Source organism: Parasteatoda tepidariorum, chromosome 2, assembly GCF_043381705.1.
Source record: "Parasteatoda tepidariorum isolate YZ-2023 chromosome 2, CAS_Ptep_4.0, whole genome shotgun sequence".
Lineage (NCBI taxonomy): Eukaryota > Metazoa > Arthropoda > Arachnida > Araneae > Theridiidae > Parasteatoda > Parasteatoda tepidariorum.
The window spans coordinates 55,740,460-55,753,551 of record NC_092205.1 but is presented as its reverse complement, the minus strand read 5'-3'; the positions used below and the strand labels follow the sequence as shown (position 1 = coordinate 55,753,551).

The 13,092-nt window shown below is 26.3% G+C and overlaps 1 protein-coding gene across 5 annotated transcripts in view; it reads left to right on the top strand.

The window, feature by feature from the left end:
* Positions 1-13,092, top strand: part of LOC107457469 (sorting nexin-13) — a 47,019-nt gene that overhangs the window by 15,672 nt on the left and 18,255 nt on the right. For all 5 annotated transcript variants that reach the window (XM_043045160.2, XM_043045162.2, XM_043045158.2 and 2 more), the window contains 7 exons: positions 38-142; positions 1,805-1,925; positions 2,774-2,808; positions 5,705-5,879; positions 8,618-8,760; positions 10,101-10,316; positions 11,671-11,853. In XM_043045160.2, the coding sequence (XP_042901094.1) occupies positions 38-142; positions 1,805-1,925; positions 2,774-2,808; positions 5,705-5,879; positions 8,618-8,760; positions 10,101-10,316; positions 11,671-11,853 (978 nt within the window). The remainder of the gene's footprint in view (positions 1-37; positions 143-1,804; positions 1,926-2,773; positions 2,809-5,704; positions 5,880-8,617; positions 8,761-10,100; positions 10,317-11,670; positions 11,854-13,092) is intronic.

Sequence of the window (13,092 nt, the reverse complement as noted above, 5' to 3'; positions counted from 1 at the left end):
TTAGATCTGTTTAATGATAATATTGTTTAATATACAGGCAACTCTTAGAGTTAGACTAGATGAATCTCTTTTAAAGAAGTTACTATGTCGAATACGCACAGAAACACCTAGTAGCACCTGGTTTGATGAAGCTCAGTGGAAAGTAAGTTTATTGACTACATGTCATGAATTTTGTTTCATAAATAAATATTTTGGCATATTGCTATTTTTTTTCATTGCTCATGCCTTAGAGATGGGTAAATGCAAATATTTTTTTCTTAGTTGTTGCATATTGAAACTGATACAACTGAATATTAAGTTATAAAAAGCTGATACTTCTTGTACCATATGCTTATAAATACTAATTTATATTTTATCTAATGGAGGGGAAAATAAATTATGAATTGAATATTCCATTGTTTCTATTAAAAAGTAATTTTAATTTTTTTTATTTTTTTAAAATACAAGATTGAAAATAATTTTGTCCCAAAAGTTTAATGGCACTTGCTCTAAATCAAATTTGTTAAAATAAATAAGTAAGCATTTTCAAGTATAATGAAAAATTTTAATTGTGAAAGCTATAAAAAATTCATGTATTATTTATGACAAAATGATGAACTGAATGTGATACCAAACAAATTTTTTTCATATCTATTTTATGGTAACTAGCTGTTAAAAGAATATCATTCCTTCAGCTTGTGAGAAAATATTCTGAGAATGAAATTAAATTTTGTTATCCTAAATTGCTTTTAAAAATCATTTAATCAACAGTAAAAAAAAGTTTTTTTTTGTTCTTAATTTAAAGAAGGAAATGTAAATGGTTTGTAACTCTTTATCAAATGTATTTTTTTTTAAAAAATCCTTCGTATAATGAAAGCTTCTAAAATATTTATAATAATTGACCTTTCAATTACTGCTTGTGGAACCTTTTATTTCAATTTTGCTTGTTGAACAAAACAATTATTAAAATATGATACACTAATTTAATATATCATAAAAATGTAATAATATAATGTAAGAAACTCAATATAAATGTCTGTAAGGAAGGGAAATTGTTGTGTCAATCTTCAAACATTAGATCCTTTGCATTAGTTCAAAAAGTGATATGATTTGGAATCAATTTTAACTGCATTAGTAGATAGCTGTGAGTTCATTGAACTTATACCAAAGTGTAACCATTTCTTCTTTGAGTTAGTACCTTCTAACTGATATGAGTGGACTAGCTACTCAGTGGAACTGATATTGAAATCAGTTCCACTGATCATTCACATTAGAATAGTATACAAATATTATGATAAATTATACAAATAAATGTGGTTTTCTGGTTACAAGATTTTAAATTTAAAATTTGTTACCATCTAGAAGTAAAATTTAAACGATATTTTTATAAGATTTTTAGCAGATAATTTGAAGAATAAATTTAAAGGAGAGGGAAAGTTATAGGGGATTTTAACGATTCTATTCTACGATACAACGAAGATAATTCCTTTAAATATTTTGAAGGTTTTACACTTCTTTATGTTTTGACGATAAATTGGTACAAAGTGTACTGAATTTTATGATGTAGCTTTCATTCAAAATATATGGTTAAGTACAATATATCAAATGAACAGACTCATCTCTACCCTGTTTTTATTTACTTCTTATCATTACAGTTTTTTTTTCTTTCCAAAAAAGATGTGTGATTTGTTAAAGCTTATACTTTGTATCAATTGTAACTTTTTACATAAACAAGAAAAAAGTGTATTTTTTTAAAAAGTCTGAGTCACAATATGTAATTGTATATCAGTTTGTCTTAAAATGTTTTTTTTAATTGTATTATTAGGTTTATGAAATAATGCAAGATGAGCAATATTTTCCTGCATTTAAAAACAGTCAAAGTTATATTAAGTTGCTTGCAGAATTGGATCTGTTAAAAGAAGGGAACATTAAAACTGAAGAAGATAGTAAGTTTTCTATTTTATCATTGAAAATCGCCGGTCGAATTGAAATGCATTTTTAAACATATTAATACTCAATCGTGACTGTAGAATGTTGTTGTTTGCCGCTTATTCGCAATTTGTTGAATACTTTGTTTGATAATCATTTCTATTACACCTAAATCTCTTTATCTGATTCTAAACTTTTAAAATACACTAGCTTTTTTGTGCTATGTTTTTGTTTCCTATGTTCTTAGTACTTGTTTATGATCGTGTTAGTACTATGTTCTAATGTCCTATGTACAACTAGTTTTTAAATCTTCAGAACTCCTCAAACTTTCAAACAAGATTTTATGCCAAAGTAAATAAATGACTTACTAGCTAAATTTTCAACAAAGTAATTGTGATTTAATACAACTATAAGAATCAGAGTAATTGTGGTTGCATGTAATCCAGCAATCTATTCTTGCATTTAAATTAAATTATTTTGCTCTGTGCAAGTATGTGAATTTAGTTCAGGCTTCCTTTTCATTTAAATTGAGGACAATTTTAAAATATTAATTTAGACTCTTCTCAAAGTCATAGGACTGAAAATTGATAGGACTGAAAAATATTGACTCTTAATGGTCTTATTGTAGCTTTCAGCCACAAATTTTTGTTTGAAATAATCTGGATATTACTGCAAAGGGTTAAGTGAATGTTATATTTTTTAGTTGTTATTATAGTATGCTAATGTAAATTATATTTTTTATTAGTTTTTTTTCTCAGTTCCATCTCATCTATTGAAAATATTTGATAATCTTAGTAATTTTTTATTGAAACTTTTTTAGTTATTATTTTAAATGTATTTTTCATGATTTCATTGTTGTTTTCAGATATTTTCCTGAGTCCTAAATTGGCAAGCAAAGATGTAAGTGAAAAATGATAATATTTTTAATAACAGTTGAACCTCGATCAATCGTTCCTCAATGGACTATTTAATGAGAAAAGGACCAATATGAATCAGCATAAAATATCATATAATGTCCAGAAAACATATGGAAGTTAATAAAATTGAAATTGGCTTGACAATTAGTAACTTTGCAATAAATATAAAAATTTTAATTAAGAAAAGATATGTACTTATTGTAAAAATAATTATGAAGCAAAAGAAGGGTGAATACACACATTTATGTAGTTCGAACACACTCTTGTCTTTTCAGAGCAAACAAATAAATTTTCACCGTAAGTGACAGAGTGCTCTTCATTTTCTGTAACTTCACGTGAATACAGAGAGTTTCTCATTATTTTAAAGCCTACGAGGCTTTCCGCAAATGTCGGTGCTAGTTGTTCTGTTTCTTTGTCTTCATTGGTATCACTTTGTGTTTCTTCAGCTATTGCAACAATTTCTTGAACTGACAACAGCAAATATTTTAAACATTTTCATCAACTGAATCAGAAACATCAAACTTGATTAAGGTTTTTCATCCAACCAGCAATGAATCCTCCTGTATTTCTTCATCATTAGTGGGAGTTAGTATTTTTCTTTTCAAAACAAAATTACCTCAATATTTTTTTAAAAAATGTTAGAAGAATTTCTAAACGATATACGGAAGAATAACTAATTCCAAAAGGAATAGAAATGGATATTAATGTTGTAAGAATAACATTTGTGACAGGAGCGTTAAATCAAGACAAAGCATAGAGAAAACAAGAGATGCAGAAATGATTGATCGAGGTTCGACTGTATTTCCTGCAGAACTTTTATAAGAACTCTAAAAGGCACTTTGTAAAATAGTCGCTGTTCTGTTTTCTGTTTATGTTTGTTGCACTGAACCTTTACAAATTTCACTCAAAAAGAACAATTCTATGATTAAAATAACTTGGAAAAACTACTATTTTTAGATATAATAAATGACGTTTCAAAGAAAAAATAATACCGTAATTTCGTGAAAATACCCCACAGCGTTATTGAGTTAAAATTGGAAAATTTAGTTGGAAGACTTATCTAATCGGGTGGTGTACATAGAGTACCTCTTTTTCTACTTTAGAAAATTTACTCTTTAGAAGTCGGGTTGGAAATTTCATCATAATTTTTCCACCTATAACTAGTGCCTTTTATTTATTTTTTCATGCTTAATGTTACTTCAAAGAATGGTCAATTCACCTGGAATTGTCCCCTCCCCCACTACTGCTGGCATCCTTTCTTGGAATCACTTTCTGGGGACCACTATCCTCAAGAGAACAAAGTCTCTCTTTCCCTTCAGCTGTACAAACAGCTGTTGAGTATAGGGAACAGGCGTGAAGTGAAGAAGCACAAGACCTGACTGTCAACTGGGTTTTCAAGCAAGAAGTGAGGCCGTTGTGGAAGAACTGAATGGAGGGCATCATCCACTCCTACACATGCGACAGACAATTTATGAGGAGGTCGCCGCACGGGTGTTCCAAGTTTGGAAGGCTGTTAAAAAAAACTGTGATAAATGGCTTCAAAGATGCGAAAGTTATCCCTTGGATAAAACAAAACTGAAGGTGATACTGAAAGTGTGAGTGACTGGGATGAACCTAAAATAAACAATGAACTAATAAACCTAGTTAGCTCTGATACAGAGAGTTCTGATTTTGAAGGTTCTTAAGTGCAGTGATTTGTATATATAGTGATATGTGATATTTAAATAGATTAATTTTTAGTTTTTCTTTAAACAAAATTTGTTTGGATTTATCGTTTATGACTTAAACAAGATTTTGGATTGCTGATTTAAAAGTAACATTGTTTCATTTTTATTTTTAACAATTTTAATACTTATTTTAATGGTTACTTCAACTTAAACTTAGGAAGTACTTAATTTTACTTAGAAAGTTATTGAAATACATTTTATACACTATGACTGCTTCTATTTTTTGTGTATTCAATATTCTTTCATTGGTTTTTATTTAACTATTTAAATTATACATAAATGCATGCATATTTAGAACACGTGTTAAGTCTGTCATGAATACCTGCGTTAGTATAGTAAAATTCGGCACGGTGTATCCAGTGAAAAGCTTTCTTTTTTATCCGATATTTGAGGGCGTCGCATATATACTAGAGCGGTGTTTCTCTGTGAAATTATGGTATTATTTTTCGTTTTTAAATTTGTATTAAGAGAAAAAACACTAAGTTGATGTTCACATTTGTATTATTTTAAATTAGTTTAGTGAATCACCAAAATAAATATTCATGAACAACAGTAGCAGCATTCTATCATATTTTTGTGGCTTTTTATTTTTCTCAGGCTAAAGTTTAAAATTTTGATTTTTTCCCCTTTCATTAAAGGAAACAGCTTGATTGAATAACTTATTTGTTGTATTAATGAAATTTTATATTGGTGGATGAAGTTCATGACTCTTTAATTAATTACTTATGTTATATAAAATAAACAATTGTACAGTGCCTTAAGGTGTAGGCATTCAAATTAATCTCAAATTAAAGTTATCTTTATTTCTAGGCAACTCAGAGGGGTTTGATAAATTCTTAGTAAAATTCCAGTTAAAGAATGATGGTCCTATTTGTAATTTTTATATCATCAAGTTTTGTAAAACATTTATTGGACTGAAATTTAGAATTATTAAAATGAAAAAAAACTAATAATTAATACTCTTTGGACTATTTTTCACAATGAGAGTTTTGTACGATGAATAAGTTACATTTTTATTGATATCCATTTTTTTAAACGTAGTTATTATATGTTTTGTTTATTTTCGATTTTCAGTAAATGACACTTATATGTTCTTAATAATTTTGCTTTTAGGTGTATGATTTCATTAAATGTGTGAATTTCTATTTCCAGAGCTCTGATGATATTTCTTTATCAGATAGCATTAGTCTTAATTCTTTAGAGCAAGAAGATTATGGTATTGATTATCCAGTCACAGATGCTTCTCAAAGTGTTGTTTCATCATTAGTCTTGTCAGATGAAATCAATACTGAAGATTGTGAAATATCAGCACAAATTTACAACACAGGTTTGTTTAAAACAGTTTTAATTTCTTTGCTTTAAGATAAGTACTTAACATTTTGTAACAAATTATGATATATTACAACTTAGTTTTAAAAATAAATTTATGTTATTTGAAAATATGTACTATTCATATTAAGTAGCTGAAATCGCATGTGGGAGTAAAATAAACAGTTAAGTATTTAGTCAAATATAAATTTTTGCTGCTTTTTCATGCTATTCTAATAATTTATTTTAATTCTATAAAGTATAAAAATATTTTTGCGTCGATATTTATTATTATTTTAATTTGTTATGGTGGTTATTATAAAATTGCTTGAATAGAGGAATTAATTTTTTTAAAGGAATATTTTCCCAACTTTTTTTCTTTTATTATATCTTTTGTATCACCATGTGCAAAGCTTTTTAAAACTGCCTTAAATTTGCCTCCAAAGGCTAGGATATCACTTTTACTGCCTTTCGTAGTGCCAGAATTTATATTTCTGATTTTATTTCGCAGTTTAACTTGATAAATATGAGTGAAAAAAATTAATCTACTAATCACTGGCGTGTATGAAGAAAAAAGTTGTATTTTATTAATCAAATGTTAAAATAAAATATATTGGCTTATTTTATATTGAAATAATATCTCTCTATTTGTGATTGAATTTGAAAATCTTTGTTTTTTGTCATAAAAATGATAGATAATTTAAATTTGTTTTGAGTAAGAATATTTTACCCTTAGTATCTAATTTTTCAAGTTTATTTCTTAATGTGTGAAAAATAACGCGGATGCATATGAAGGGATGTATGTTGAAAGTATGTTAGATTGCTGATTTATTTCTTGCATTTTTTTAAAGAACTCATTGAAATGTTTTATTTTTCAGGGATTGCATAAATTGAATAAAAATATGATGAGGCATTTTTTTTTCTTTTTATATTAATGTGGAAGTGTAATGTCTAACTAATAAATTTAAAATAAATTTTTCACCTTTGTTACATAATTTCTTGTAATTTTGACTAACATTCTCTTATTTATTAGAATATTTTTTCTCTTATAAATTTCAAGGATCGGGTATGGATTTTTTCTTATATAAATGTTGTATTTTTCTTTGTGAAAATTAATCAATTTTTAAAATTAATTCTTAAATACATATTGGGTAAAATAATAGCAAAAGAAATAGTAACTGTAAATAACATGTTAGTGTGTCTTGAATCTTTGGATAGAATCTTGTAAGATTTCTATATTTTTATTTTTTAAACATTTTTCTTCTTGTGATTTTAAGGAGTATGTATAGATAATCTGTTATACACCTGTTGTATTTTATGTTGCAAAAATCGATAACTTTTTAATTGATTATAAACATTTCTAATCTTGGCGTGAAGTTATTGCAATAAACTAATATGTAATAATTGCTAAGTATTTTTTGTGACGAAGTTTTAGAATCTTTGTAATAATATTTTTATTTCTTGTTTCATAGTATTAAATACATAAATTAGAGAACAGTTTTAGTTTGAAAAATCAATGTATTTTTTTTATTTGTTTTGTTTTATATGTTTATAATGCATGCCAAAACCAATGTATTTTGTTTTAATGTGCATCATTTTCTTTCTGTGCAATAATTTCTTTACTAATTTTCAGCCAATTTCATATTATATGATCCTCCATTCTCAATCTATTTTTAATTTATTTAAAAATGTTTATAAATTCTTCAGTATTTTAGATTTATTTATGCAGTATTTTGCATTTATTTTCAAACTGCAGAAAAATTTCTATCTTGCAAGTTTCAAAATGTGAAAAATCTAATAAAATTAAAATCTATTGATTGATTAATAGAGACTCTGATCAGGTGCTTGAAATTTGAATTTTTTATAGTTGCTTGCTAGTGTTTTATTTGCTAATAAATTTTTAGAAAAAGAGATATTTTGCCACTTTTACTGAGTTTGTTTTTTAATTTGCTCATTTGTTTAAAGGAAAGAGCAGCTTCTATGCAGCTTTTAGAATTTCAGAGCGCTAGATAGAGGAAAAAGTGTTAATGACAATTACATATCTGTTTTACTTTTGTTTTTAATTTATTTAGCTGTTTACAAAATGTATAAAAATTAACCAAAATTAAACTTTAATGCAAAAAAAATTAGTCGTATATCAATTTTCTCTTTAAAAGTTTATCAAACTTGGCATAATTAATTTGTTGATAAAGTTTAATGCTATTTATTTATATTTTGGGAGTATTTGTTTTAACTATGTATTGGAAGATTTTTAAAAATACCCTATTGTCAAATGATAGAAAGTGATTGATGTAATTACTTTTCAGTCATGTTATTTATTTTGCAATAATGTGATATTGCTTAGGTTTATGAAATGTTGTACAATTATTGCATTTACTAACCAATGGAATCAATAAAAGTTACAAGTTAATTGCTATATTTTCTGATCTAGAGTGTTCAAAAACACTTTTTTCATTTGTAACTAATTGCTAGTCTTCAAACCTTTGAAAGCTTTAAAATTTATTGATTAATGTGGGAAATTGTATGATATAAATGCCACTAAAGTTATGAAATAATCCTCTAATTATTTCTTGAGAAATTTAAAAAAAATTTGCCAGAAACCAAAAGTATTTTTTCTATTAATGCAGGGTAATTTAATTTACTACGAAATATCGAGTAACTGCAAAATAGTCGGATTTTGCAGTTACTTGATAATTTTAAAATCTATCAATCTTGGGATATATTGTTGTAGTATATTGTTTCCATATTATTCCATAGGTATCACAAATGAATCAGGTTCAACATTTGCTGTTTATGCTATAGCAGTATGTCGTAAAGATCCATCAGGCTCTGAAGATAAATGGAATGTTATCAGAAGATATAGTGATTTTCGGGATTTTCATTTTGCAATTATTCAGAAAGTAAGATGAATAATTTTATTTTATTTTGTATTGTTTTGATGTAGAATTCTTTTAAATTTGTTTACCTTTTTAGAAACTATAGTAATTTAATGTTCTGTTACGATAAGTTTATATTTAATTAAAGCTTATCAAGGTCAAGTTTTTAATAACTAACTTATATTTTGCTCAGTTGGCTGTTATAGTTTGAAAATATTTTGATATTTGTTTTAATTAATACTATTATAACTTTGAAACGATTTTTTTTATTTAAACATGAAGTTTGTAAACATGAATTGCCTAGTGTTAAAAGTTTGAAATTGAATTGAGAAAAGCATTCAAAATAATCATACTTCTTTAAAAGTGAATTGCTCCTCAGAGTGGCTATTTTTGTCTGTAGTTGTTAAAAACTGTGTCTCATGATAAACAGTTTTTTTTTTTTTGTAATTATCTCTAAATCTTTATTTACTTCATTATTTTTTTAATGAAAATAAAATTTTATTCAAATACATTGTTTATAATTTTGATTTAAAACATGCATAGTCTTGTTACTAATAAAAAAAATAGTTTGTTTTACGTTTTTTATGTATCTGAAAATTTTATTGTTGTGTAAAAAAAACAGATACTACTCAACTACAATCATATTAACAATTTATTTAATTTAAATTTCATACCATTAAAGCGTGAAAATTTTTGCTTATTAAAAATGGAAAGAAATTCTATCTCTCAATATGCTGCTGGTTTGTTAGCAAAATTATAAAACTGTATGCCTTTAAAACAATAAGGAAAATTTTTTTAGTGCAGGTTATGTATCATAAAATTATGAAAAAAAACTTTTGTGTGCATGTAAATATTTTTACAATCAATGTATTTTCTTTTTTTTTTTTATATAAAATTAGAGAAAAACATTGTCTGAGAAATTCCCTTATTTGTGATTTTTATGATATTGAAATAAGCATTATTTGCTGCAGAGTTTGCTTAATTGATTAAAAAATTTAACTGGTTGAGAGTCTGCAATAACAAGTCATTTACAGTCCATACTAACATTATTTATCATTATTCAATAATGTTTAGGAATATTTTGCAGCCTTTTTTCCGAATAGTATTTCATAAAATCTGTGGACAAATGGTAATAAATGCAGTAGAGATTTTCTAAGACTTTTATTGCAACTGTGAAATATTTTGTTCCCCATCATCTGTTATATATGGAGCAATTTAAAGTTTGTTGCTAGCTATTAACTAAATTTCTCGTTATTTTCGAATCACTGTGTAAGTTATTACAGATTTTCCCTCATTGTGATTGTTATGTATGCTTTAAAGTTTTTTTTTCGTTTATTGTTATAATTGCTCTTTTTTATTTTCAGTTTCCTCACCTTAGTCAGTTACAGTTCCCTGGTAAGAAGACTTTTAATAATTTGAGCCCCCAATTTTTAGAAAAACGCACAGGTCAGTTGTGTAATTATCTGCAGATTTTAACTAATCCTGACACTTTAGTAAACAGTCCCGGGTTGAAAACTGCATTATTGCAATTCCTGGAGCCTAAAGTGTATGAAAAAGGCAGAAAACCTTTAGCTAAAAAGGTGAGTTCTGTTATTTTGCATTTGTTTTCATTTTAATTTTTATTCTCTATGCTAAGTGTGATATGAAAGTTTAGGCACTTTTCATAAAAATTGGCTGAACCTTTGACTCAGAATTTATCTTAAACATGTTTCTCTACTTTTTTCAATATTTTGTATAAATTCAAGTCAAAATATTATATGTAGCATTTTAATAATTAATGTTTATGAAATACAGCTCAGTTTCAAAAAAGAATTTTTCAAATTTGTGCTTATTTAAAGCTATTCAGATCTATGAGAAACTATTATTCATCATTGAAAGTTGTTTTGTTAACAAAAAAAAAAAAAAAAAAAAAAAAAAAAAAAAAAAAAAAAAAAAAAAAAAAAAAAANATAATTGCAAATCATGCTTGAATATTATATCATTTTTTTAAACCTGCATATGTATGCTTAGGACAATAGAATTCAATGCGAATGGCCCTTAAAACCAAAACAAATAATATGGCTCCGGTGAATTATCTATAAATATTAATAAAATGTGAAAGAAAAAAAATTTAAATACACTTTAACAGACTTCCTAAATATGACTGGATCATTAAAATTGCAAAGAATAGAAATACAACTAGATTCGACTTTTATATACATTACACTCATAGCTAAATAAAAAAAATTTTTAAACCTAAATATATATATATATGTAACATAAAAAGCTTCAATTGATCTTTTTATGTTATTTCTTTTCTGTAAATCCTTTTCTTTATTTTATTATTCTAATCGAAACACTTTCTCACACTTCTAAATTCACATCCTGTCCTTTAATCTATTATTGGCTCAAGTATGCAATATTTAAAAGTAAGACATTTTTCCCTTTGCTCTTTGTGGGAATGATACGACCTATTTAATAAACCAATTACAATTACAAAGATTTCCCTTATTCCCTAATCTGAAACATTTTACGGATCTACTTTGCAAGATTTTCTCTAATTCATATCGAGGGGCACAACTTTTTCATGACCACTTTTATAGCTGTTATCTGTCTAATAATTAATAAATAAATTTTGTACTCTCCTTCTCTGCCCAAGTCCTGTTTTGATCCTTCCACTCGGCAACGACATTATATAGTAATATTACAGAAAAAATTAGAAAAATAATACCCTTAAGGAAAATATCTATTGTTATTTGCTTTGAACAATATTTGCATTTCTTTCATAAAAGATTATTTTTTTATTTTTCGGATTACAAGTATTTTGACTGAAAATATTGTTTTGCGTTATTGAGGTTTATTATTTATTATTATTATATATTTATGAAGGTTTATTATACGCTTAGTTTACTTAATGTTGTATGTTCACAATTGCAGTATATTCCTACTTTTACAGGTTGATGCACTTGTAAATCCATTGTCCTCTTCCATCAAATCTGTGGGTCATATGGTAAAGCAAGTTCCTGATTCTTTCATGGATGGCCTTAAGGATGGGATTGTAAAAGTGTTGGGAAATAGAGGATCATCGCCCGTTAATCAGCCAATACCAGAAATAAAGATCTCTACCACAATTGAAGAAGTACTCTAATTTATTTCATCATAGTTATGTGAAATGTTTTGAAAAAGTCTTATTTTAATAAAATCAATTATATATAACTAAATCATATACACTGTACAATGTTATTAATCTTGAAGCTCTTAGAGCAGTTTTATTCAGCATTAGTATGCAATAACATTTTAATTATGGTTTTGTTGTAACTTTAAGTTTTAGATAATTGAAAATAAAGATATTTAGATTATTTGAAATATAAGTAAAACACATAATTTTTTGTGAAACATTCTTGATATTTTTAATGTTATTTTATTATTTCTGTAAATTTATGTGCCATAAATATTTTCTAAAAACTACCTCTTAAGGCTCTTTTTTAAGGGCTCCATCACATGAAATGATTTTTTTTTGTTGTAAATAATATGCTATTTTCATAACTACTGTGTGATTTCAACAGTTACTCTTGGCAGTTAGATCAAATTTAGCCTATCTATAGCGAGTGCTGCTTGTGATTATTCTGAAAATGACCCGAAAAGTCAACATGGAGAAAAGCCACATTTTTGGGAAATTGAAAAGCATTTGTGACCAAATTTTTAACATTTAAAACTTACTCCAATGCTGCATTATCTGGGCTCATAAATTTTTCTAAAAACTGAGATAGGGCATTGATATTGATAATTTTCATCTGGGTGGAAAAATGTCACCCGATAGGCAATTTTTTAAGAAGTTTAATGACATTTAAAATACTTAAGTTATTTTTCCGTTCTAAAGCCTAGATGATTCTTCATGGCATGATTATATATATTGTTTAAAATTATACATTCACTACAAGTGTAAGACACTTAAATTGTAACTTTTTTATTTTCCTTTGCAAAACAGCTTTGAAAAACCATGCTAATAAGGTTACTATTTTTGTACAAAAATGATTTCTTTAAATGATTAATGATTAAATGATTTCTTTTAAAAAAGAAAGAATTATACTAATTGCATTAGATTATCATGATAACTCTCTAGTCTGGAAAGGAGTTAAAATTATGTGTATCCGATTTATTGTCTTATGTCTTTGTTTGACATTTATGTTATTAAATGTCTTTGTAAAATGACAATTTGCATTGAGCCTTTGAGTAAAATTTTCAGAAACTTCCTTACTACTCATTATTCTCCCATTTTGCAATATTATGGGGAAACCTGAGTTTCAGGAAAGCTAACTGTTGAAAGTTCCATAAAGATGGGAAAATTATCATAGGATTATTATATAAGTATTTACGT